This window comes from Pyrus communis, chromosome 6 (genome assembly GCF_963583255.1).
Source record: "Pyrus communis chromosome 6, drPyrComm1.1, whole genome shotgun sequence".
Lineage (NCBI taxonomy): Eukaryota > Viridiplantae > Streptophyta > Magnoliopsida > Rosales > Rosaceae > Pyrus > Pyrus communis.
The window spans coordinates 21,800,594-21,823,528 of record NC_084808.1 but is presented as its reverse complement, the minus strand read 5'-3'; the positions used below and the strand labels follow the sequence as shown (position 1 = coordinate 21,823,528).

The window sequence follows — 22,935 nt, the reverse complement described above, 5'->3', positions numbered from 1 at the left end:
CACTTCGACTAATCGACCTAATCTCCAATTCTAATTACCAACTGATGTGTGACTCTAACTCTAACCCTTTGAGATTATTTGTCGTTAAGTTATGATCAATTAATATTGGATCAAGCTAGTGTTACAATGTAGCGATATTTATCTTAAATTCGAATATTAAAATAGCATATTCACAATTAAGTTATTTCCTCCTCCTTAATATGACTATATATCATCGTATAAATATAAATATATATACACACACACATTAGATCAAGAATTTATCAGCCAAGAACTTCAAAGAATAAGATATGCGAGAGTATGGTAGAAAATCACCTCTAGCTATGACAAGTATTATATATATATATATATATATATATATATATATTTAGACGTAAATCTTCATCATTATGTATTTGATCTAGAATTTAGTGGCCATAAACTCCTTCCTATGACACTGGCGCTCAACATTCTAAAATTTTTCGATATCACAATAGCATATAGTATTATTAAATTAATAGTTTATTTATATTATAATAAGTACGTATACGTTAACGAAAGTATATTATATTAAGTTTTAACAAATAAACTAAGTAAGATATTTCTAACATCAGAAACAAAACATCTGAAAATATCTTGACTGCCAACTTTAGATCTTGTCAATCTATTCTTGGCATCGGTTTCCCGAATCCTCACTCCCTTTTTTTCTGATGAGCCGCAAACACAAATTCCTGGCTTCCCAGAAACGTGACGCGAACAGCTGAAGCTGTTGATTGCTGGGATGGAACAGTTTTTCAGCAGCTCAGTTTTTTGCTTTTTCGGCCTGGATTTTGAATAACGGAAGCAAAAGCATGGGTTGTCTGTCTTGCTAAAAAGATGTAAATTCATGCTTGAGACTCATTTTCCAAATTTTATTTTCCATTTATTCTGTGTACGTATACGTTACGCTCGTATGTATCTATTTAGTACAGCAATAGACTATATATACAGTAAAAAGGGGAAAAGCTACTATTTGACTTTCAAAATTCCTTCCAAAAGTAAATGGTTTTCCCACTGAGTAGAAAATCGACATGTGGTACACACTATAAAAAAGATTGATCGATGAATATCAGCAAGGGATATGGTTCACTAATTACGAATATTTGACTTAACAAAAAAGGTTGCTAGCAAAATAAATAAATATAATGTGCAAGGAAAGAAAAATAATGCGCGAATATCATTTCTTACAACGTTAACTCCGAATATTGCAAAGTACAAACGTATGACTAAAAAAAAAAAAAAATAATAATAATAATAATAATAAGATGACGAATAAAAAGGAATAAGCTTAGATTTAGAATTCGAAACTCTCGAAACAGAAAAATAAAAGCAAAAATAATAAAGAAGAAGAGGAATGGCTGCACCTGCATTTTTGCAGTTGATTTGTTTTATGGTAAATTCAGCGTTCACATTCAGTGATAAGCTTCCATTGCTTGCACATGGTGATGAGGTTGCGAGATAAACAGACGGAAAGAGGAAAAAAGAGAGATTGAAATTCGAATATTCGTAAATTCCTTTAGATGGGACGGACAGGGGTTAAAATAATCGCAGAAATATCAGCAAAAGCACAGGTGTATCACACGACATCGTAGGCACCGTATACCTATTTTCGTTTGATTTTGTAGACAGCTTTTTTCGTAGTGACAAAAAGAAATTATGCCCATATATTATGGAGTACGATTCTCTGTTCTTTTTTTTTTTTGCCTTTCCTTCTCTCATCTCCTATTTGAACAGTCACGATAAAACTATGTCAACATCTTATATTAATTGTTTATAGAAAGAGAAAGACAAAATAGAGAATGTGAGAGGAGGCAATGAAAAATGATGGAAAAAGAAGGGAAGAGAATCTTAGTCCATATATTATAGTACAATTCGATCCAAACAGATTTCAAGCCCGTATTCTACACGAGTTCAATTTCTAACGCTAATGAATCACATGATGGTGGCTAAAGAGAGGCATTGCCTGATTTGCCTCTGTGAGTCTTTCCCCTAGAAGGATGGACTATTGTGACGAAAATACCAACTTGTCACCATTTTAAAAACGAGTAAGAAGGAATTTATGACCCGTTTGTAAGTGTTTTTAAACGATTGAAAACACTTTTAAATAAAATATTTTTGGAACCAAACCTTAGTAAAAATGCAAATTAATTATGAAATAACACTTGAAGTGCTTTAGTAGAAAACACCTTAAGTACTTTTGGAACCTAAAAATATTTTCTCAAAAAACACTTTCAATAATTTAAAATCATTTGTCAAACGAGCCGTTGGCTAATTAGAGTAGTTTGCAATTGACTACTTGAAATTATTCATTTGAAAGTGACAGTGTAATGCTCATTTGGTACATTTCATTTCCGTCGTCTAATGTTTGTACAAAATTTATTTAAAACAAAAAAAAAATTTAACCTCAAATTTTTAATAGCCATAAGTCTCTCGTCCAAACACATCGTTAAGCAAAGTAACATAAATTAGGTAAACACGATTACATGCCATTGCCAGGGACGACGCCGTCCATGACGTCGTAGACCTAAAACACAATCACCCTAATAACTTTAGCACGGGCATTACGCACCGAGTGACAAACACAAAATAAAGGTTTACCTTTGGTGCCTAAACAAGTTGGAACCATTCCAAACATGAGTGGTGGAGTCGTACAAGGCGGTCATAAAAAATACATGCCGAGAATATGGTGGTTGGTTGGGCATGCAACTACAAGCATATGGTGGTCCGAAAAAACAAGTGGGGTGATTCACAAGGTCACCACCACCACCACCATCATATCATGTGATTAGGAAAGCGTCGACGTATTATATTCGATAAGAAGGTAGAGAAGCAGTTAAAGGGGAGCTATTCAGTTACCAAAACCAAACAATATACGACCCATTTGCAATCAATTGGGTGTCATTACCTTCACATAATTGGTAGTGCTTTGCCCACCCACCCTCCCTCCCTTCTTCAATATGGAGTTTTCTTTTCAGCAAAGCAAAAATCTTACCGCCTAAAGCATGTCAGTACCGCCCCGTAAACGGGGCGATGGCGACCGAATACTTATGTGCCAATGTTTCTGTAAGGATTAACTAACTTCTACTAAGAGTAGGCTCTATTGAATGAAATAAGACAGTGGTTGGTATTTCTTTCGGGAAGATTGTTTCAAGCATATAGCTCTCAGGGGAGGGAAAGAGAGCGCATTTGCACGCCTGTGCAGGAGTGCAGACGCTGACTTGAAACTGAAAATTATGTTGGATCGCCCTACGTGCAATATTTTCTATGCAGAAACATGAAGGGTACACATTACTACACTGTTGGCTGATAGACCAAGCATGGCTTCGAACCAAAGAAGGAAAGGAGCCCCCATTTAAAGGGTAACGCATGCCACATGGTAATACAATCCAAACAGCTAGCAAATGCTTATAGCCTATACACTCAATAAACATGAAAACTACTGATCCTTTTGAGAAAAGCTGCTTCGACGAAAAGTCAGCTGCCTAATCCCCCCTTTGTCATCAAACGTAACATGAAATTAAGCTCTCCTAACCCAACTAGATATCAAAGTAAAGAATTCCCATTAAGCACCTGTTGGCTCTAACTTACAAAGGAAAAGAAAAAATGCTTCTGCATATTAAAGGACCACGGCACACGCCCCAGCAATCCACCCACAGAAATTATTAGGTCATGATACTCCTGAAAACAAGAACCAGAAAATGCCAGCTTACCCATTGCAAAGACGCATAACCAGTATATGCTTTTGCTTTCTTTAATTGGGAAGACATGACGTACCAATTTTCATCTCTTTAAGCCTGCGATCAGAACATTCAATGAGTATTTTCTACGTATACCTAACTATACGGATAATCTACTTTAATTATCTACAGAATCGTGGCTTGGAATCAAAATCTTGCCATTTATCCCTATCTGATCCATTAGTTTTGTATTTAGCTTAATACAAAAAATTTAGATAACCCTTGACTGATATGCATGTTCATATTCATTTCCCCATTAAAAGTATAGGCTTTTGCTACTCATTTCAAGTATGTACTCTTCACTCAAACTTATTCCACTATATATTTGTAGGTACTTACGCACATGAATCAAGATACAGGACGTTTACGCCTTCTATTTGTCAATTGCAATTGCTTTATTTATCATTAGGAAGCTTTACCAAGCGGCAATTGGATGTGTTGCATTGTTTTCGTTTTTTTTTTTGTCTTTCCCTTCACAATCCTGAAAGTAAAGCAACTAAAGAAGTAACAACCTCAAGAGAACCAAAATCCACACAGGTTACCAATGCCTCTTAGCCGGTTCTACAAGTTTGATAACACAGAAGTTTTAAACCATTTTTTTTTTTTTTAATGTTCATAAACATAGTTAAACTTCGGTCTGAATTGCCGATAAATAAATGAGTTAGCAACGAACTACGTACAGTTTGCTAAGTATTCTGACTGATGACACATTATTTAGACTATTAGGTAATACATATTCGAATTGCCTATCAAGGATGTAACAGAAGGACGTCGAATTGAAACATGCTTTCTTGAAAATGCATCTATTTCATCTCGATGAGTGTCATCACCTTACTTTCATTTCCTAATCACAACCTATTAAACTATTTCGTTAATAAATAAGTTTAGAAGCAATCATCACACAACAATTCAACTGGTGAGAGGCTCGATCAAAACGTGCAAATGCATATTTAGGGACGGGATTCAAAACTACAAATGATTCAGTTTCTAGCTGGAGTCAACATTAACTCATTAAGTAACTAAAACAAGAAGTGAATTCAACGTAGAAAGAAGACAGTGGCACTCACACAAGGCCAGCAAGCAAAGGAAGCAGTTAGTTAGCTATGCTCGTCTTTCTTAAGGCTGCCACAGACATTGCACTCCATGACATTCGAAGGACTTCCGTCATCTTTCGGGGGCAAAGGGGCCAGGGTGCCCCAGCAATTCGTTCTGTTGCACATGAACCTGACAAAGAAATAGGCGTGTGGGAAATCGGCTTCCCCTTGGGCTTCGGCTTTGGCTTCTTCAATGTCAATCCCGGATTCGGGTTCTGATTCCGAGGATGCCTCCATTTCCTGGTCTTGGTCCTCATCCATACCCTCTGCTTCTTCCTCAGCCTCCTCGTTGTCAGACCAACTAGCTTCCACCTTGCAGCGATCACATTGACAAGCAAAACCATAGTCCTCCGCCAGAGTCCTCTGCCGGTTCGAATAACTCTGATTCACCGGGAAATAGCTCAGGCAGATCTCCCTCCCTGCCGGAACATCATGTATCATCCTGATCACCATGTCCGTGTTGTGTTCGCTGTCTGTGTCGATATAATCAAACCGGCAGGCATTAGGGAGGCAGTCGTGGTTGAAGAACGAAGCTTTGGGATAAATGGCGTACGCCCTGCTCGACCTCTGCGACAATTCCGTGAAGGGTTCCATCAATCCGAAGGCGTTGAGCTTGTCCTTGGCCAGTAGAGCCGCTGAGAGCTCTGCCGAAAACATCTGCTTCTCTAGGAGAAATGGAGGAGGAGCACAGAGTGTCGAGATGAGAGAGTGAAGAAACTGGGCAGCTGCGGTGGTGTCGGCAACGGCGAAGTCGTGCGGCTGGCCCTGGAGAGACAATAGAATCTGGAAATTGGAAGGGGAAACGACCGCGAGGTTGTAGGCGGCGACCAAGAAACTGGCCTGGACCTGGCGATCGAGCGGCTGGGCGGAGAGAGGCGAAGAAGGGTCTCGGAGACGGCGCAGGGCTTGGCAGGCCCAAGGAGAGTGGGAGGAGGAGAGAGCGGCAGAGAGGCAATTGGGGCCGCAGAAGACGTGGTGGGAACACCATGGACATACTTGAGGCTGAGCTTGAGGTTGGGGTTTTTGTAGGGTTTTGAAGCAGCGGTGGCAGTAAGGGTGGGGAGAAGGAGTGATGAGAGGAAGAGCAGAGTAGAGGAGGATGGGAGAGTCTCTGAGAACGATTTCGCCACCCCTGAGTGGCTGAGCCGCCACTAACGCCCGTCCTCTCCCTTCTATCTCCGTTACCGTCAATAATTCCTTCGTCATTTCCATTTGCTTCCTGCGGTTTTAGGTCAGTTGTGTCTCGAACCCTAAACCCCTTCGTTTTTCAATTGGTGTGGAACTTAACACTAGTAGACTGTAATGCTTGATTACTCGCGACTTTAGTTACAAATAATTTTTTGTTTAATAAATAACAAGATGTTGTAAAAGCAGTGTGGATACCCTCTATAAAAGCAGTACTCACTTGAAGATTTTAGATATCAAGTCGTGTTTAGTAGGTTCATCATCTAACTGTTGTATTTAATATTATTGACTAATGGAAAGGTGAGGTGGAATGAAAATGGACTTGTGTTCAGTCTGTTATTTGTTATGCCAAAATGTGAAATGAACAGTACTGGATAGAGTTATGAATTCCGACTAGAGTGATTATCTAACCTATCTATATACATGATTACAAATCTTGTCTTACAAGTCTTTGCTAATCTAATCGTATTCCTAAGAGCTAATCCAATCATATCCCTAAGAACCAATCCAATCCAGAGTTATGAAAATTGTTAGTAATCATCTCCTTAGCTTGAGGTTTCGAAAGGGATAATAATCCTTTAGAACACCAAGAATGGTAAATAATAGAGTAAACCAATTGGGCTCATGGGCTGTAATTCCTCCAAGCCCATATAAAACCCAAAGCACCTTGTTAACCCATTGGGTTTATAGGCCCACCTCAAGAGAGTATTGAGGTTGAAAATTATAGGACTAAATTCTAATCGCTAGTCTTGTCTTTTGGGAGGAAGCAAGGTCGGTTCCAAAAAATTCCAAAAGTGCAAAGGGATGGTGGGACGATGAGTTAATCTAACCTAACCACGGTTAAAAGGTGTGTTAGGGTTAGGCCCGGCGGCACCTGCTATTATATAGAAATATCCTCCGCTCATTTCGTCTCTCGACTCTCCAGGAGCTCTCGGCTGCGCGCTTTCTAACAGGTCCTCCCCTTTTCCCCTTTTATTATTATTATTCTTATTTCCTTTTCTAATTTATCTAGGGTTCTTATTCGATTTTGTTCGCTCAATTGCTTGGATCTGTTTTATTTATTTATTATTATTATTTTTTTTTGGGTTGAATTAACGAATTGGTTTATTTTATATTTCCTGTTAGTATATGGATGCTGTGATTGGTATATATATATATATTTTTTTTTTTCTGAAGGTGTGCAATCAATTCATATATAATTGTGTTTTATGACTTTTGCGTTATTTATTGATTTATTTTTGCGTCGAAATCATCAGGTTTTCTGCTTAATTTGTAGTTTTATTGGTATGTCCTGTGCTTATTAGCTTCCATTGTGAATAATTGTTGTTTTGTTTTATGCTTGATATTGTATATTTATCATTTTTAGCTTGATTTCATCAATTAATTGCCGGATGTGTGTGTTTCGGCATATGCATTCGTCTCATCCCTTGTTACGTGCTATGGCCTGAATTGAATAGATTGCATGAAATATGTAGTGTGGAGGCCTTCTGGTATGTTATAAAGCAACGGCAACATGTGTATGTTTGTATGCTGCTTATGTATGTTTGTATGCTGCTTATTTCATTTTAATGTGGATTCAATGCCTTTCTCTCGTGTTCTCCGGATTCAGTATTTGTAGTTAGATGCATTCATGCTATTACCTTGTATTGCTGCTTGTTCTGCATTTTGGGTTGTAGGCTGCTCAACTATTTCAATGTGAAATGTGCTCCTTTTCGTGTGCTACGAGTTCAGTATTAAAAGTTAGATTCTCTTACCTTTTATGCTTCTTCATAAGCATTTTGGGTTGTTGTCTGCTTAATTCTTTCAACCTGAAATGCGTGACTTCATATCGTGTTCTTCGAATTCATTTTTTATGGTTAGAACTTCTTTCCTTTTATGCTTCTTTATTTTCATTTTGGTTTGCCGTCTGCTTAGTTCTTCCAACAAGATTGTGACTTCTTGTTGTGTTCTTTGAATTTAGTGTTTGTAGGTATAACTCTTTTATTTTAGCTCTTACCTTATATATTTCTTCATTTTCCTTTTTGTTGACGGCTGGTTAATCCTTCCAAAATGAAATGTGTGGATATTTGTCGTGTTCTTCGATTTCAGTATTTATTGCTAAAATTTCTGTATCCCGGTACTTTTCACTTTATTACTTTGTTTCATATATTGCCTTTATTTGTTGAGTTTTTCACTGTCTTGTAACTGGTGGCTTTATTTTATCTGGTTTTGTTCATTTGAAACTCATGTATGTTATTTTGCAGGCCATCAATAGTTGTTTCAGCTGTTGCTGTAATTCTTCAGAATGGCAGATGGTCATGAGACTGATAAGAACATTGAGATTTGGAAGATTAAGAAACTGATCAAGGCACTTGAAGCTGCAAGGGGTAATGGAACCAGCATGATTTCTCTCATCATGCCTCCCCGGGATCAGATTTCTCGTGTTACCAAGATGCTTGGTGATGAATTTGGAACTGCATCAAACATTAAGAGCAGGGTGAATCGACAGTCTGTTCTTGGGGCTATTACATCCGCTCAGCAGAGGCTCAAGCTTTACAACAAAGTTCCTCCGAATGGGCTTGTGCTGTACACAGGGACCATTGTTACTGACGATGGGAAGGAAAAAAAGGTCACCATTGATTTTGAGCCTTTCAGGCCAATCAACGCATCTCTTTACCTCTGTGACAACAAGTTTCATATTGAAGCTCTGAATGAACTCTTAGAATCTGATGACAAGTTTGGTTTCATTGTCATGGACGGAAATGGGACACTTTTTGGGACACTAAGCGGAAACACTAGGGAGGTGCTTCATAAATTTAGTGTCGACCTTCCAAAGAAACACGGAAGAGGAGGGCAGTCAGCTCTACGTTTTGCTCGTCTTCGAATGGAGAAGCGCCACAACTATGTTAGAAAGACAGCAGAGCTTGCCACACAGTTTTTTATTAATCCTGCCACCAGTCAGCCCAATGTTTCAGGATTAATACTGGCTGGGTCAGCTGACTTCAAAACAGAGCTTAGTCAGTCAGATATGTTTGATCCTCGTCTGCAAGCCAAAATACTGAACGTGGTGGATGTTTCTTATGGAGGAGAGAACGGTTTCAACCAGGCTATTGAGCTGTCAGCGGAGATCCTGTCCAATGTGAAATTCATTCAGGAGAAGAAGTTGATAGGAAAATACTTTGAGGAGATTAGCCAGGATACAGGAAAGTATGTTTTTGGTGTGGAGGACACACTAAAAGCTCTAGAGATGGGTGCTGTCGAGATTCTTATTGTGTGGGAAAGTTTGGACATCAATCGGTATGTGCTGAAAAATACAACTACTGGTGAGATTATAGTGAAGCATTTCAACAAGGAGCAGGAGAACAATCAGAGCAACTTCCGGGATGCTAACAATGCGGAGCTAGAGGTTCAGGAGAAGACGTCACTGCTGGAGTGGTTTGCTAATGAGTACAGGCGGTTTGGTTGTAGTCTTGAGTTTGTCACCAACAAGTCACAGGAGGGGTCACAGTTCTGCCGTGGTTTTGGTGGCATTGGAGGAATTCTTCGCTACCAGCTTGATATGAGGTCGTTTGATGAGTTTTCTGACGATGGAGAAGCTTATGATGATTCTGAATAGCAATCAATCAACTCTTCCCCAAAACTGGTGCAGCAAGGTGGGGTGCAAAATGCCTGCACCAGTGCGCTCGGAGTTGTGGTTTCTGCTGCTGCTGCTCCTGAGCTATTCTCAGAAACATTCTCAGGCTTGATTGAGGTATCTATTTCTTCTCGCTTTAATATTTATAATATTATTCTCTTTTACAGCGATCAGTCTCTTTATCATGTTTTTATTTCTTGAAGGACATTACAAATACATTGTTATCTGATCCCAAAAACCTTGATCTGGTGATATCATCTGGATCGCAGAAGAGGCAAGGAAAACCGATCGTCTGGAACGAGGACACAATGCCGAGAGCTGCTGCTCCCTGTGGATCAGGACCTTCCGAACATATGCACCCGTGTATCGAGAACCCCTTTATGATGCTGGATTGTGGTCCTTGGGGTAGTGCTTTCGGTTAAGTTGTTGTATTTGGTGGTGTACTTGTGACTTAAGCCGTTACTGTCTTGTGGAACAATTTCCTAGCGTCGTCGCGGCGGCTCGTCTTTGAGATGAAGCCGGGCTGAATAATCATGTTTGAACTAGTAGTTCTCTCTCTCTTATGTGCGTGTGATGACTCTGCAGAAGTAATCTATGCTTCTTCTGGCTAATATTCCTCTTTATTTGGTGCTTTTGAATCCTTTTGGTGCTCGTCCTGCGATATGTGGATTTGTCGTTAAATTCGTAGATCTAGCAAAGAACGGCACCTTTTTGCAAGATCAATGGACGTGATTGGTTGCTCTGTTTACCGGTTTGCATTCAAGTTCTAGTTTTCTTATATGAAAATGGTTCTCTTCTATCCTCCGTTTTAATCTGCATTTTTCACCTCCTAATAAAAAATGCAAAGTAAATTTGAAACAAAGTTCTTTCATGAAACATTATATGAAGAATTTGGGATTTTTAGCAAAAATGGTTCTTGATATATAGCATTTAAGAAATGGTCTATGTCTATTGTAAGTTATTTTGGTCATTCAAAAAATTAAAAATGTCCATACTCATTAAGTGGAGGTACTAATTTGACAAGAATCTCTTAAAAATGTGCTCAGATAGTCGTTCTCTTCACGTAACAACTTAATAAGAATATTAACAAATTTTTTAAGAAAAGACCAAGATAATTTACTTAGGGACTACATTTATCAATTTCAATGTCAAAGATCAAAATAATTGACTATTTTGAATAAAAAGTCAAGAATTTATAAAACAATGGCACAACTCTTCAAAAATTGGTGTAAACAAGTTCGTGCCTAAGTAGAGAACTCATTTTGAAAACATGTGATATGATTTAGAATATAGGGAAAAGATCTCTGCACTCATTTTTGGTTCTCATGCATATTTATTTGTTTCTAAAGCACATGAGAATTAATTGAAAAATAAATATGATGTGTGATTTCTTTTTTCTTTTTGAAATTCACAATGGGATATACCTTTTGCACTCGTAAAAAATCACTTTACACTAATGAGTGTAAAAACTTGAGAAGAAAAAAAAATGCATGATAACATTTTTTTTGATTCAAAAATGTTATAGACTCATTTCTCTCATCTTATAAGCTTTTTTTGTATTATTTGATATCAAATTAAATAATTTAAATAAAAGCAAAGCGTATGATTAAATATAGAAGTGTGGGACTAAATAAAAAACGTGTGATTATCATTTATTTTATTTAAAAGGAAAAAAAAAAGATAATCAGTGGCAAACCACGGTTATTCATTCTTTTTGGGGACTGAGAATATTTATAGAGGCATTTCAGCCTCCACCTGACTACAAGTCTGGCTTCCACACCAGCAATGAGTTTCAAACCTGAGATTTCCAATTTTTAATTTTAAAGAAGTCTCGTAATCTGCACTTTATTACTGGACCATCAGCTCGTGATTGATCATAATTTCTTTGTAAAAGATGAGTAATAATCATCTTTCAAAAATATATTAAACTAGAACAAAAGAGAGGCCGAAACAAGAAAACAAACCCAAAACATCCAACAGAGCGAAGCTCGGCCCACAGAAGCTAGCCCTCCAGTGCCGAGGTCCTATAAAAAGGCGGCCTTCGTATTCATTCGGGGGAAATTGGAATGCGCATCCCGCGGCCGCCGTCAAAGCCAAGGCCACAAAATTCTGCAGAATTGTTTCTCTGTTTGTTGATTGATATTCTGCTTTGCTTTTCAGCCATTCTTTCTCTCTGCTAGTTACTTTTTCTTATTCGCATTTGCGTGGTGTGTTCGAACTTGAAAATATCGCGATTCCTGGTGTGTGTGTGTTTTTTTTAATTGCTTTCTCAGACTTTGATTAAGCGCCTGATTAAGCCATTAATCAAAGAATATATATGTTAATAAATTTGAGTTAAGAAGTGAGGCTTTTGATTTGATGTGATGTGAAGCAGCAGCAGCAGGTCCCGATGATTGAACTCCATTTATATATAAAAGTTTCAGCCTTGTCTGAATCAATTCTGTGTTGATAAGTTTTTACGTTCTGAGGGAGCTGCCCCACTTCACTTTTACCTCCTTTTTTTTTTTTTTTTTTTTTTTTTTTTTTTTTTTTTTTTTTTTTTTTGACTTTCTATGGAAGATTTTTTACATTTTTTTTGTTTGACTTTCTTCTATGGAAGATTTGGAAAATCAATATTTTCTTAGAAGTGTGATGTCCATACCATTTTTTTTACTTTTTATATTTTTTTTAATTTTCAGCTATCGGATCAGATAAATTTTAATAAATTTATAAATCTATGAATTTTTATGGAATTTAATTGATTTGTAGAGATTCCATATAAAATTTTGATTCAATTTTCTTGAAATCTTATGGGGAGAGATGAGATTTGTGGATGCTTAAAATACCTACAAAATCTCTCAATTTCCCTCTAATTCCTCAACTTTCTCAAATTATTTAAAATCAATTTCTAATTGAATACACCTAGAATGTTATAAACTTCTTTAAAATCCTTATTGAACACACTCAGATTTCTAAGGATTTTAATAAACTATCTTAAAATGGATTTTAATAAACTATCTTAAAATGGATTTTAATAAACTATCTTAAAATTTTAATTGAATACATCTTGAATTTCAGAGAATCATTTAAAATCTTAATTGAATACTCATAGATTCATTAAAAGAATTAAAATCCCTCAAAATCCCAAATAAATACACTCTTTAAATATTAAAATCCCTCAAAATCTCAAATGAATACACCCCTAATTTTCTATTAAGGGTATCATTTTTGCCAATCAAACAATTAGGAATCTCTTACTATTTATCCTTGGATAAATGGTCATCTGCAGTAACTTGTGAACTGGGAAGTTCTACTGTGGATGGTGAAACCCTTGTGGTTACATTTGCCATGACTGCAAAACTGGAAGGAGACCCGTTTGCCCTTGCGACGCTGTACATCTGCACTCCTGCATGCAATCTCTTGACCATGGCCCACATTCCTGCCCTAACACCCATCTTCACAATCTCCCTTGGAAGCCTTATATCTTCATGGTGAAACAGAAGCACTTCCGATGCCATTTGCTGCTCTCCTGCATTCCTAACTTTCACTGCTAGGTAGTTGTTTGGTATCAGTCAAAAGCACTTCTTCCACCAGCGGAGAAGCTATGAACAAAACTGTACCAAAACTTATACACGTACCTGAGCTTATACGCCAACTGGAATAGTAATTATCTACCCTTATTGCTGTTTTAGACGTTGGTAAGGATGGATATCGTGTCCCCTGATATATCAGAAAATAAACAGAAAGATGGCAGTCTATTGGAATTCATGCATCTCACAGAAGGAAACATCTTGGATTTCACCGGGCGTACGTGTATACGTGAATAACACATGATGCGTGAGACATCACTGATGATAATGCAGAATATATTTTGACAAAGAACTAATAGATGGAGATTTTTTGAGTGACGATGTACTAGCGTCGTGTCTGGTATCAGTAAACATATACGAGTGTTAGAACATGATACGGGGCAAGGACGGTACCTTTGTTGTACAATAATATCCAGACGGAGATTCCCAAATACGACGGACTATAACGTATTCTCTATCACTGCAGAGGAGTGGCAACTGTGGATGTTACAGAAAAGGATGTTCAATTGAGGTTATAGTTAGGAAGGAGAAGACAATTAAACAAATAATTGTAGCAGCTGTAAGAAACCATATATGTTACCTTTCTTATCCAATGAACAGTCATGGTACCAGTTTGGGAGCAAACACTCAAAATCTGGAAGAATTTCAACGTGTTATCCCAGCTGCGTCTGAACTCATCATCCCAGAAGAAGTCTTTCAGCAACTCAGGCGACGCGTTTTCAAACACTGTTCTCGTACGGTACTGCGTAGGACCTAACTGAAATTTGATAACAATGTCACTACACCATTAGAGGACGCTTATGTAAGGAGTAGTTCTGCTCATAAGTGCTGCTTGTTGAAAAACGTAATACAATTGAAATAACCAAGTATAATCCAAAAGCCTTTTAGTCATTTTAAAAGTACTAATAAACAAGCTTGGTTACGTAAATTACCCGCGGATCCCTGTACCAAGCTTGGTATGTCAGAGAAGGGGTAGAATGCTCCATCATGAGCTTCCACGGTGGACAGCCGTTGGTCTCGTTTATGTGGAAAACCAACACTTTCAGATCATCCTCATCCAATTTGCAGCATTCTTGTTCGTGATCAAGAGGCTGACTACAAGACTGGCCGCCGGAGGTGGCTGTGAGCCTTGGACGGTGGCTTGCATACTCGGAGGATGCAGCTCCATGTTCGTGGCCGCGGAAGCAATACACAATTCTTGGTTGCCACGAAATCCGCCATGACCATGACCAATGCCAAGACCAAGACCATCCCTTGATTAGAATCAAGGCCATAAAAAGTGGTATCAATGCTGCAAAAACAAGAGAGACCGCTGCCAGCGCCAATTGGGATATCATAGTAATTACGGTAAGTGTTGAATGATGATACATAAAAATGTGTTCTGTTTGGCTTTGTTTGCATCTTGTCTTCCCAAAGGCAAGAAGAACATGGACAAACAGGATCTCCTCTGCATTGGAGCAAAGAATTTCCCACTTTCACTTTTTTCCTTCCAAAGCAGCTTGTCCAAGAAACAACTCATTACTAGAGTTACAAATGTGAAGTCAGTCAAGGACTAGTTCAATTTCGAAAGCCCGGGTCCTCGTTATTGGGCAATTAGCTAAAGTGATCAATTTTTGACATTTGATTGTTGAAATGATCAAAATTAAATATCGACGACATATCAATCAAATATCAACGACTCAATGATTAACATGCTAAAAATAGAATATTTCAGCAACCAAATATCAAAAGTTGATCATTACAGCCTAAAACCCTAAAAAATAGTGGCAAGGTCAATAAGTCCCAACATACTTCTATCAAAGAGGTAACTGAAGTGGGAGAGTCAGTCAAAAAGAGAATTCCCCACTTCTGCTCTCATTCAAAACGTGCATGAGACTTTCATCTCACATGACTCCACCTCGCTAATGTCATCGTTTTATTTAGAGCTTATAGTGCAAGAAAATGACATGAAATTTGGTATACGATAGTTTTGTAGTATTTTGCCAAACCGATTAAAAGTTAAAACATCAGTAGTAAAATGTAACATGGGTCCAAGTAAAGTTGGATGGCTAACGTAACACCAGTGAGAAAAAAATTGCGCAGCAGTTAATGGCTTTCGTTCTTTTATAACTCAAAGAACACGAAAATATGAAATTAGACAGAATCCTGTATAAACATCATACAGAGATGAATAGAACACCCAGACACCATTCCAGCTCTCCCAAAAGAGATGCTAGAAAGGGAAAGATTAGCATTAATTAATTAGGGAAGAAGAGTTGTTCTCAGGTCTAATATAACACAGGCAGAAACCCCTCATACATTGAACATAGTTCAAGCCTTAAGGGAACAGCGGAATTTCCGAATCAAAAACTTTTCCAGGCGCAGCCAAGGAGTTCACTTCGGACAGGCTTTACGATGCCAGGATACATACGGAGTCTCCTACTCCTGCAAGGGGAAAAAGTACATTAATACTAGAACCAGAGAATATCAACTAAGTTAACCTAACCACAAACAGACCACAGAATCATAACACATGCTAATGCAGCTGATCTTCAATATAAACACTACAGACGACATAGCAGCTGATCTTCAGTTAACTTGTCCGGTGGCCTAGGCAACATAACTGACTTTCACAAGACTACTAAAATATAGGGCTGCATATGTTTTATTACATTATGAATGCCTTCTGACATTGGTCAACAGAACTATAGGGTCACAGGATCTTCCAGTTCCTATAGAAACTAAATAATGCCTAACCCGGAATGCGAGAAGCAGTGGGAAAAAGGAAGAGCAGCTTAAAAATAGGCTCAACCCTGAGGAAAAAGGAACAGCAGCTAACAATAGACTCAAATTAGACACAGAACAGGAAATCCACCAAATAATTTTTCTGCTTTAACCAAGGATTCTCCCTCAGTACAGCTAAACGATAGTAACTGTCCAGAATCTTGAACAGCATTAATTAAGCATAATGAGGACTAAGATAACTGAAGCATGGCCCTGTTTGTACATTGCATTATTTGAAAACAATAACACCACTATCTTGATTTATAAGATAATTCTTGAGGCCATCAAAGTTGTATGCATCTTCAACCATTCTACAACAGTTCGCAGAGATGAAGAACAAAAATAACAGAAAATACTTTAAAACTATAGGAAGAACATGGATACCTGTTCCATCGGTTCAGCTTCATCGTTCTTCTGCTCCTTCACATCTTTAGGTTCAGTAATAGCCTCATTTTCATTATTTGTGTCCATTTTATCATCCTTTTCTTGAACACTATTGGGCTCAGCATCATCATCAAAAATTTCAAAATCTGCAGGAAGCTGACCCGACTTCAGTGCCTGCTCTTGCAAAACAAGTAGAATGTTAAAGTAAAAATATTACGAGATAAGACATTGAGAAAATCGTGAAGTAGTTTCTCAGCTTGAGCAAATAACCTTTTCAAGTCTAGCAACCTCTTCAAGAGTCTGGGAATTCACTATGGCAGCCTGCACATGGACAAACAACGTATAAAATAATTAAAAACCTAAGATGACTCCACACATAGCTGCAAAGTAGGAGAAAAAACCACCAACACAAAGCAATAATCTATCACAAAAGACCAAATTCTCTATCAATTGCCACAACTGGATATCTTGAAATATCAGAATAACTTTCAGTTGGGACAACTAATGGTGTAGTGTTTATGACAGTACGAGATACCACTCAAATATACTAAGAATTATTACTATGATTTGAACCTAAAAGTAAAGAGAAGATAATTTAACATGGATAACAGACAATGTATCATAATTGCTCAATCAGTTAATACTTGTTAACAAATCCAATCATATAGGTTGAAAAATATTTCATAATTTCATACTACCGTTAATTCATCAGTAGAGGAAAAAAGAAGTAACCCTAATAAACTGTCACCCCCTTCACAGTTAGAACGCGGACTTGAAAAGACTACAAAACAGTTAGAACATGGACTTGAAAAGACTACGAAAAATCAAAATTGATATTTCTTGAGTAAAACTGCATTGATTTTAAACGTAAAATGGTGAACTTTGTCTCTCCTGTGTACATTTAAATAATATTTACATTCATTTTACTAACAGCTCCAAGGTGAGAAAGAAGTCCCATGCACATGATCACAGAATATAATGATTGATGCAACTATGTAAAAACTTAATTGCTATGATTACCTTGATTTTCATAATTTGTTCAGGTGTGGGGGCAACAACTTTTGGAGCCTGTTGTTCCTGGGAAACTTCTGGAACTTCTGCAGGCACGAATTTTTGGGGGGATACCTTTCTAGTCTCTTCTTCAACCTCTTTTGATGAAAACAAGGTTTGTGCTTCCAGTGTCTCCTATGATTGATGGAACAAGACCAAAGAGTAATTAATCCAGGTGATAGGTACAAAAGGAACAAGCTAATCTTCTATGAAAAATAGCATTCTATTTCATATTTCCACTTTTTTGGTGAAACTAGAAAGAAATAAGCAGAAGCCATGATACAAGTTAACAAAAGTGAAGCATTTGGACAAAACAAATCTTTTAAAGCTATAAAACCAAAATAATATTGTGTAACGTCTGGGAATCAGACACTGTAGAAACTAACTTTCAGTAGCCTATGAGTTAAAATCTAAAATCCCCGGAAGAAAAAGCGTGAGAATTATAATACAAAATATATGTCACATTACACCCTAGCTAAACCCAGTTTTGCTCACAAGATTTGTGCTTCTGTCATGTTAGTATGGCTCTCAGCTACGCAACTCACGGCATTCCAATACTAAGTAGTAGTGTTCCATTAGTATGTTATTCCTAGGCACTCCAAGACGAACTCATAATTGGTACCATAAAAAAGTCGCACCCACAACACAACGACAAACATGAGTTGTCAATTTGAAATTAACTCACCTTGTTTTTCACCTTCTTAAAATCCAGAACCCGAAGCGATTTTAACTTGTGAATCAAGTACAGCCTATAGTTGGGTTTCTTTGTGATGTTGTTATCCAAAAGGCTAAGATACTGCAACTTTGGGAGGGATGCAAGAGGGTCGATCTCTACCAGGTTGACTAGCCTGTTGTTGGTAAGTACCAACGTGTGCAACTTTGGCAAAAACTCTGCAATTACATACAACCCAGTAGTCGGTAGATACAAGATAACAGACTAGTATGTGATTAGAGGGACCGAAGGATTAAAGTTAGTTACCTCCAATGTTGGGATTGATACGGGTGATTCGGTTGTTATTGATAATCAAAGTACCCAAACGATTAAGATAGGGCATGTTTTCGAGCTTGACGATTTCATTGTCAGACAAATCAATGGTGTCAAATTGGTCCTGTCCAAATTAAACCGAAAAACATATTTCATTCAACTAAATTCAGTAATTTGCAGCAGATAAAAGCCAAAAACGATGGCTTGTCATGATAATAGTCTGAGTTAAGTAAACTACTAACCTCTGTAGCTCCCAAGTTTTCGATTACAGCAATCTTATTTCCTGAAAACGAAAAGGGGGCAAACAGTTTCAATTATCAAAACCCTAATGGCGTCAATGTAGGGTTTCGAATCGGAATTTGGGAATTGAGAATTGGGAAAGGAAATTACCTCGGAGATCCAACTCTCGCTCCTTGAGCGCATTGAAGAAGTGAGGGCTCTTCCACACCAAGTCGGCCGTCAGCCTCACCATCTCTCGCTCTCTCTCCTTGTTTCTCTGTTCTGCTACTTCGCAATTTGCCTGACCAAAACCCTAAACCTCTACTCTGCAAGCATCTGGAGTCGGAGATCGGAGTTCACCAGCTACGGTGTCGTTTCAGCCTTTTGTGCACGCCCTTTTTATTTAGCCGCAAAACTAGGTTAGCCTGCACTAGCGGTGACGGTAATTCTCGCAAATTTTCACTTCCGTCAATATAAATTGCAAATTGTAATTTCCCTTCAGGACTTGACTGATACATATCCGACTTGTTTGACAAGTACTTTTAAATTAATGAAAGCACTTTTAGACAAAATAAATTATGGGTTTCAAAAATATTTAAAATGCTTTATGCGGAATTATCAATTCAATTATGTGCTTTTTACAGAAAGCACTTCAAGTACTTTTTCATGATTAATTTACATTTTTACTAAGATAGATTTTAGAAACATTTTCTTTAAAAGAACTTTCAGTAATTTAAAAACACTTCATAAATGAGCCTATAAGTGTTTTAGTTACTTCTGTATCTTTGTCTTTGTAAATTAATATTTTTGTTATCTTTTCCCTTTGTTTATGGTTTGATTCTATTAGCATTTCCGTCAATGATGTCTCATATGATTATACTTTAACACGTAAATATGTGTCATTTAAGCTCAAAGTTCTTTAAATCAATTCAAGGTTCAGGATCAAAATAATTTGATGTTAAACTTTGAATATAATAATTGTCAATCTTTCAACATTAAATTATGAAGAAATTTCAAGGCTAAACATGATATTGTATGAACATAAAATCAAAATTGAGATAAATTTATTATTTTCTAAAAAATGATCCTTTAGAAAATTTAATTCACAAATCAAAATTCTAATTTTCAAGCGTGAACTGGTGCACAAAATGAATGAAAAATCAACGTTATATGACAGATTGAATTATGGTGAAAACCGTACAATGGACGAAAATGTAAGAAAAAAGCCAATATTAATGAAAATTGAATTTAAGAACAAATACAAGACCACTAGTGCAGTTTTAATCGAATCGAAGAAGGAGGCCCAGGAGAATTGCCACGCAATCAAACATCTACAAACCGTCCGATCCAAGATCAACGACGTACGTTGCACAATATGACGTGTCTAATTACTTGCACAAAACGGGGAGACGGAAGTGAGGCATGTTCGCAGTTCACTGAAGAGGAAGAAGAAGATGGCGCGCGTGAGTTCATGGATCTTAGTGCTGATGGTGGTGGCGATGGCCGTGAGGGCGGAGCGAAATATTAACAATACGGGAAAGGTATATTGGTCCAGCGCAGAAGACGAGGCGCAGGCTCAGACTCGGACTCAGCCTCGGGACGACGATACCGCCGTCGCTGACCTTGACGCCGACGGCGGCTTCTCTTCTCTGGAGGGAATGTTACAGTGGGCTATAGGCCACTCCGATCCCGTCCAATTGAAAGAAAAGGCGCGAGATGTCGAGCGATTGTCTCCCGCAGACCTAAACGACCGCCGGCTAGAGATAAAGCAGCTCATGGACGAGCTGAAGACGCCGTCGGACGCGCAGCTGATGCAGATTGCGATTGACGACTTGAGTAACTCGTCGCTGTCGTTGGAAGATCGGCACCGTGCTCTGGAGGAACTGCTGGTGCTGGTGGAGCCGATTGATAACGCAAATGGTAAGTCTGATTTGGGATTTTTTTGTGTTTTGGGTGATTAGGGTTTACGTAATGAGCAAATTGAAGTGATTAACTTGGTGGCTCTCAGATTTGAACAAGCTTGGGGGGGTTGCTGCGGTTATACGAGAGCTTAATCATGGTGATGCAGATACAAGAAAATTGGCTGCTTGGGTGCTTGGGACGGCCAGTCAGAACAACCCAGTTGTTCAGAAGCAGGTACGATAACGATATGCAATAATAGTCGTTAAATTTGTGTAATTAAGTGTTAGGTATGCTCGATTCGATTGACTAAATTGTAAGCACCTCAGGTTCTGGAACATGGGGCATTGCCCAAGCTAGTAAAGATGGTGAAATCTAGCTTTGTAGAAGAAGCTACTAAGGCATTGTTTGCCGTTTCGGCGTTGATCCGAAATAATGTAGCTGGGCAAGAGTTGTTCTATGTGGAAGATGGGCATTTAGTCCTTCAGGTGAGGTGACTGCTTTAGAATGAGTAAATCAAAGCATGTTAATGAGTAATTTATGTGGCACAGATTATTGCAACTGAAATAAAAATTTCTGCTTTTAGGACATTATGAGTGATGCAAGCATTGATATCAGACTGCGAAGGAAAGCGGTGTTTCTTCTTGGTGATCTTGCTGAGTGTCAATTGGAAAACATGGATAAGGATGAGCTGCCCTTTTTCAGTAATCGGGTTTTCTTGAAGTCTGTGGTTGATCTAACATCATCTGCTGACCTTGATTTGCAGGAGAAGGTGCTTTTTTCAAGAATTAGTGTAATTGCATTTTGTTATCTTTACTGAATTTTAAGTTGTCTTCTTTAGGACACGCCTTAATCGGTCTAGGATTATGAGTTGTATTCCTATGTGCTTACTGCACTTACACGATTTGCTGATTGGTAGATTAGGAAGTTGGTGACTTTATAATGGCATTTATGATAACCAGTTTTTCTTCATTTGCAATGGTATGCAGGCCCTTATCGCGCTTAAGAATCTTCTGCAACTGAGGACAACCGAAGCTCTGGTTTTTAAGAACTTTTGTGGGTTGGATGGTGCCTTGGAGAGATTGAGGCAGCGACTGCAGGGTTTAATGGTAGACGAAGACCACAGAGATTATGCGGTGGATGTGGAAAGCATCCGCAGTGAAGTGCAGCAGATTTTCGATAGAAAGTTGGAAAAGGTAGCTACTAGACTTGTTGTCTTTGGCGGTAATCTGTTGAGTAATTTACTTTTGGTCTTAAATAGCATCGTATCATTTTCTTTAACTTAGCATCTTATGAACGACAGGTAACGCGAGTTCCTACATGATGCGAATGCAATCCTTAAACAACATTACATACTTGGAGACGTCTGGTGCACTTGAAACTTATGTAATGCTCTTGATCCTGGATCCGTACATAGCAAAAATTTCGAAGTATGGTATCTTTCCCTAGAAGAAACAAGGGTAAGGCTTTGGTTGTAACTTGTAGTCGTAGATTGGTAGATGAAAACTTCAGGGGCAGAAATGTTATGTGTTAAGGTTATGATCTTTACGAAAAATGCATACATGCATATATATGCTGCCATATTCATGTTCCTTTTCACACAGTGCTTTGATAGCGTGATGGAAGTTAAAGTTTCACTTGGTAACCCCTTGGCTATCTCTCATGGGGAGTAGATCAACTCCTCGGAAGCTTGTGCAAGGTTCTTTAACTTTTTGATGTACAAAATTCTACACATTTTCACAGAGTTTTGAAGTGATAGTCTTACACTTTGATGTAATGGTAGGACTCTTCTAGGAATGAAGTAGGTGGCTAGTCCATAGCTAAACTGTTAAATAGCAATTTTTCTCGTAGGTACCTAAAAGCATTTGACCTAAAAAGACCGGCACTTTGGGTGGTCCATTTTACCCGGTATTTTGAATGTTTTAATCGTTAAATCTTAATTATTATTATTATTTTTTTTTAAACAAAGATGTAACTGTTTTTAGACCGAAGCACTCAAGAAAGTCCCGGTGATTTGGACCAGCGTACTATGTTTTTCTATATCATTTTCCAAGTTTTCTCACAAGGATAAAATTCCTCTCCGCTGTGGACTTGCTCGCAAGTTCTTTTGACTTAATCGACTTGTTATGGAGGATGCTGACGTGTGCGATCGAGCCCGCGTCAACTTCTAGTTGTCAAGAAAACAATCATTTTGAGTGACTTTTCTTATTCATCATTTAATGAAGTAGGGGGACTGTTTTTAACTAAAAAACAAAAATACCTTTACTATTGTTAAGGGAAAATGAGAGATTTTGAATGGGAATTATTATTGGTACTTTAAAAATCACAATCAGCACTTCAAAGTTTCTATAATTAGGAAGAAAAATACATTGTGAGAAGTGTATAATGAGATTTTTGGAGTGTTAATACTAATTCCTTT

General features: G+C 37.9%; 5 protein-coding genes across 6 annotated transcripts; 2 read left to right on the top strand and 3 right to left on the bottom strand.

Annotated features, from left to right (window-relative positions):
• Positions 1-3,562: 3,562 nt before the first annotated feature.
• Positions 3,563-6,152, bottom strand: LOC137737758 (histone-lysine N-methyltransferase ASHR2). The gene is made up of 2 exons (XM_068477312.1): positions 4,823-6,152; positions 3,563-3,812 (listed from the first exon to the last, which is right to left on the bottom strand). The coding sequence occupies exon 1, from the start codon at positions 6,059-6,061 to the stop codon at positions 4,853-4,855; it is 1,209 nt and encodes a 402-aa protein (XP_068333413.1). The 5' UTR covers positions 6,062-6,152; the 3' UTR covers positions 3,563-3,812; positions 4,823-4,852.
• A 678-nt stretch (positions 6,153-6,830) lies between these two features.
• LOC137736889 (eukaryotic peptide chain release factor subunit 1-3) lies at positions 6,831-10,451 on the top strand. 2 transcript variants are annotated; one of them, XM_068476200.1, is made up of 3 exons: positions 6,831-6,987; positions 8,278-9,764; positions 9,917-10,451. In XM_068476200.1, exon 2 carries the CDS (start codon positions 8,319-8,321, stop codon positions 9,627-9,629), a length of 1,311 nt encoding a protein of 436 aa, XP_068332301.1. In that variant the 5' UTR covers positions 6,831-6,987; positions 8,278-8,318; the 3' UTR covers positions 9,630-9,764; positions 9,917-10,451. The 2 variants fall into 2 exon arrangements, with proteins under 2 accessions (XP_068332301.1, XP_068332300.1); XM_068476199.1 differs by having other exon boundaries at positions 9,851-10,451.
• Positions 10,452-12,883: 2,432 nt separating this feature from the next.
• Positions 12,884-14,553, bottom strand: LOC137736236 (uncharacterized). The gene is made up of 5 exons (XM_068475545.1): positions 14,149-14,553; positions 13,797-13,973; positions 13,610-13,693; positions 13,265-13,346; positions 12,884-13,173 (listed from the first exon to the last, which is right to left on the bottom strand). The coding sequence occupies exons 1-5, from the start codon at positions 14,551-14,553 to the stop codon at positions 12,884-12,886; spliced, it is 1,038 nt and encodes a 345-aa protein (XP_068331646.1).
• Positions 14,554-15,295: 742 nt separating this feature from the next.
• Positions 15,296-19,091, bottom strand: LOC137737037 (U2 small nuclear ribonucleoprotein A'-like). Its single transcript, XM_068476386.1, has 8 exons — positions 18,789-19,091; positions 18,641-18,681; positions 18,393-18,522; positions 18,099-18,304; positions 17,384-17,548; positions 16,634-16,684; positions 16,364-16,537; positions 15,296-15,640 (listed from the first exon to the last, which is right to left on the bottom strand). The coding sequence occupies exons 1-8, from the start codon at positions 18,868-18,870 to the stop codon at positions 15,635-15,637; spliced, it is 855 nt and encodes a 284-aa protein (XP_068332487.1). The 5' UTR covers positions 18,871-19,091; the 3' UTR covers positions 15,296-15,634.
• Positions 19,092-20,033: 942 nt separating this feature from the next.
• On the top strand, positions 20,034-22,161 carry LOC137737600 (hsp70 nucleotide exchange factor FES1). Its single transcript, XM_068477135.1, has 6 exons — positions 20,034-20,537; positions 20,626-20,753; positions 20,846-21,004; positions 21,103-21,288; positions 21,506-21,712; positions 21,820-22,161. Exons 1-6 carry the CDS (start codon positions 20,072-20,074, stop codon positions 21,838-21,840), a joined length of 1,167 nt encoding a protein of 388 aa, XP_068333236.1. The 5' UTR covers positions 20,034-20,071; the 3' UTR covers positions 21,841-22,161.
• The last annotated feature ends 774 nt before the right edge of the window (positions 22,162-22,935 follow it).

Excerpts from the sequence above, each read along its gene's own strand:
- LOC137737758 (XM_068477312.1), bottom strand. The coding sequence starts at position 6,061 with ATGGAAATGACGAAGGAATTATTGACGGTAACGGAGATAGAAGGGAGA.
- LOC137736889 (XM_068476200.1), top strand. The coding sequence starts at position 8,319 with ATGGCAGATGGTCATGAGACTGATAAGAACATTGAGATTTGGAAGATT.
- LOC137736236 (XM_068475545.1), bottom strand. The coding sequence starts at position 14,553 with ATGATATCCCAATTGGCGCTGGCAGCGGTCTCTCTTGTTTTTGCAGCA. Across the intron at positions 13,694-13,796 it reads CTGTTCATTGGATAAGAAAG|TTGCCACTCCTCTGCAGTGA; the intron begins GTAACATATATG and ends TAACATCCACAG. Across the intron at positions 13,174-13,264 it reads CAGTTGGCGTATAAGCTCAG|TGAAAGTTAGGAATGCAGGA; the intron begins GTACGTGTATAA and ends ACTACCTAGCAG.
- LOC137737037 (XM_068476386.1), bottom strand. The coding sequence starts at position 18,870 with ATGGTGAGGCTGACGGCCGACTTGGTGTGGAAGAGCCCTCACTTCTTC. Across the intron at positions 17,549-18,098 it reads TTAAGAAGGTGAAAAACAAG|GAGACACTGGAAGCACAAAC; the intron begins GTGAGTTAATTT and ends CATCAATCATAG. Across the intron at positions 16,685-17,383 it reads AACAAATTATGAAAATCAAG|GCTGCCATAGTGAATTCCCA; the intron begins GTAATCATAGCA and ends GTCCATGTGCAG.
- LOC137737600 (XM_068477135.1), top strand. The coding sequence starts at position 20,072 with ATGGCGCGCGTGAGTTCATGGATCTTAGTGCTGATGGTGGTGGCGATG. Across the intron at positions 20,538-20,625 it reads GCCGATTGATAACGCAAATG|ATTTGAACAAGCTTGGGGGG; the intron begins GTAAGTCTGATT and ends GGTGGCTCTCAG. Across the intron at positions 21,289-21,505 it reads ACCTTGATTTGCAGGAGAAG|GCCCTTATCGCGCTTAAGAA; the intron begins GTGCTTTTTTCA and ends AATGGTATGCAG.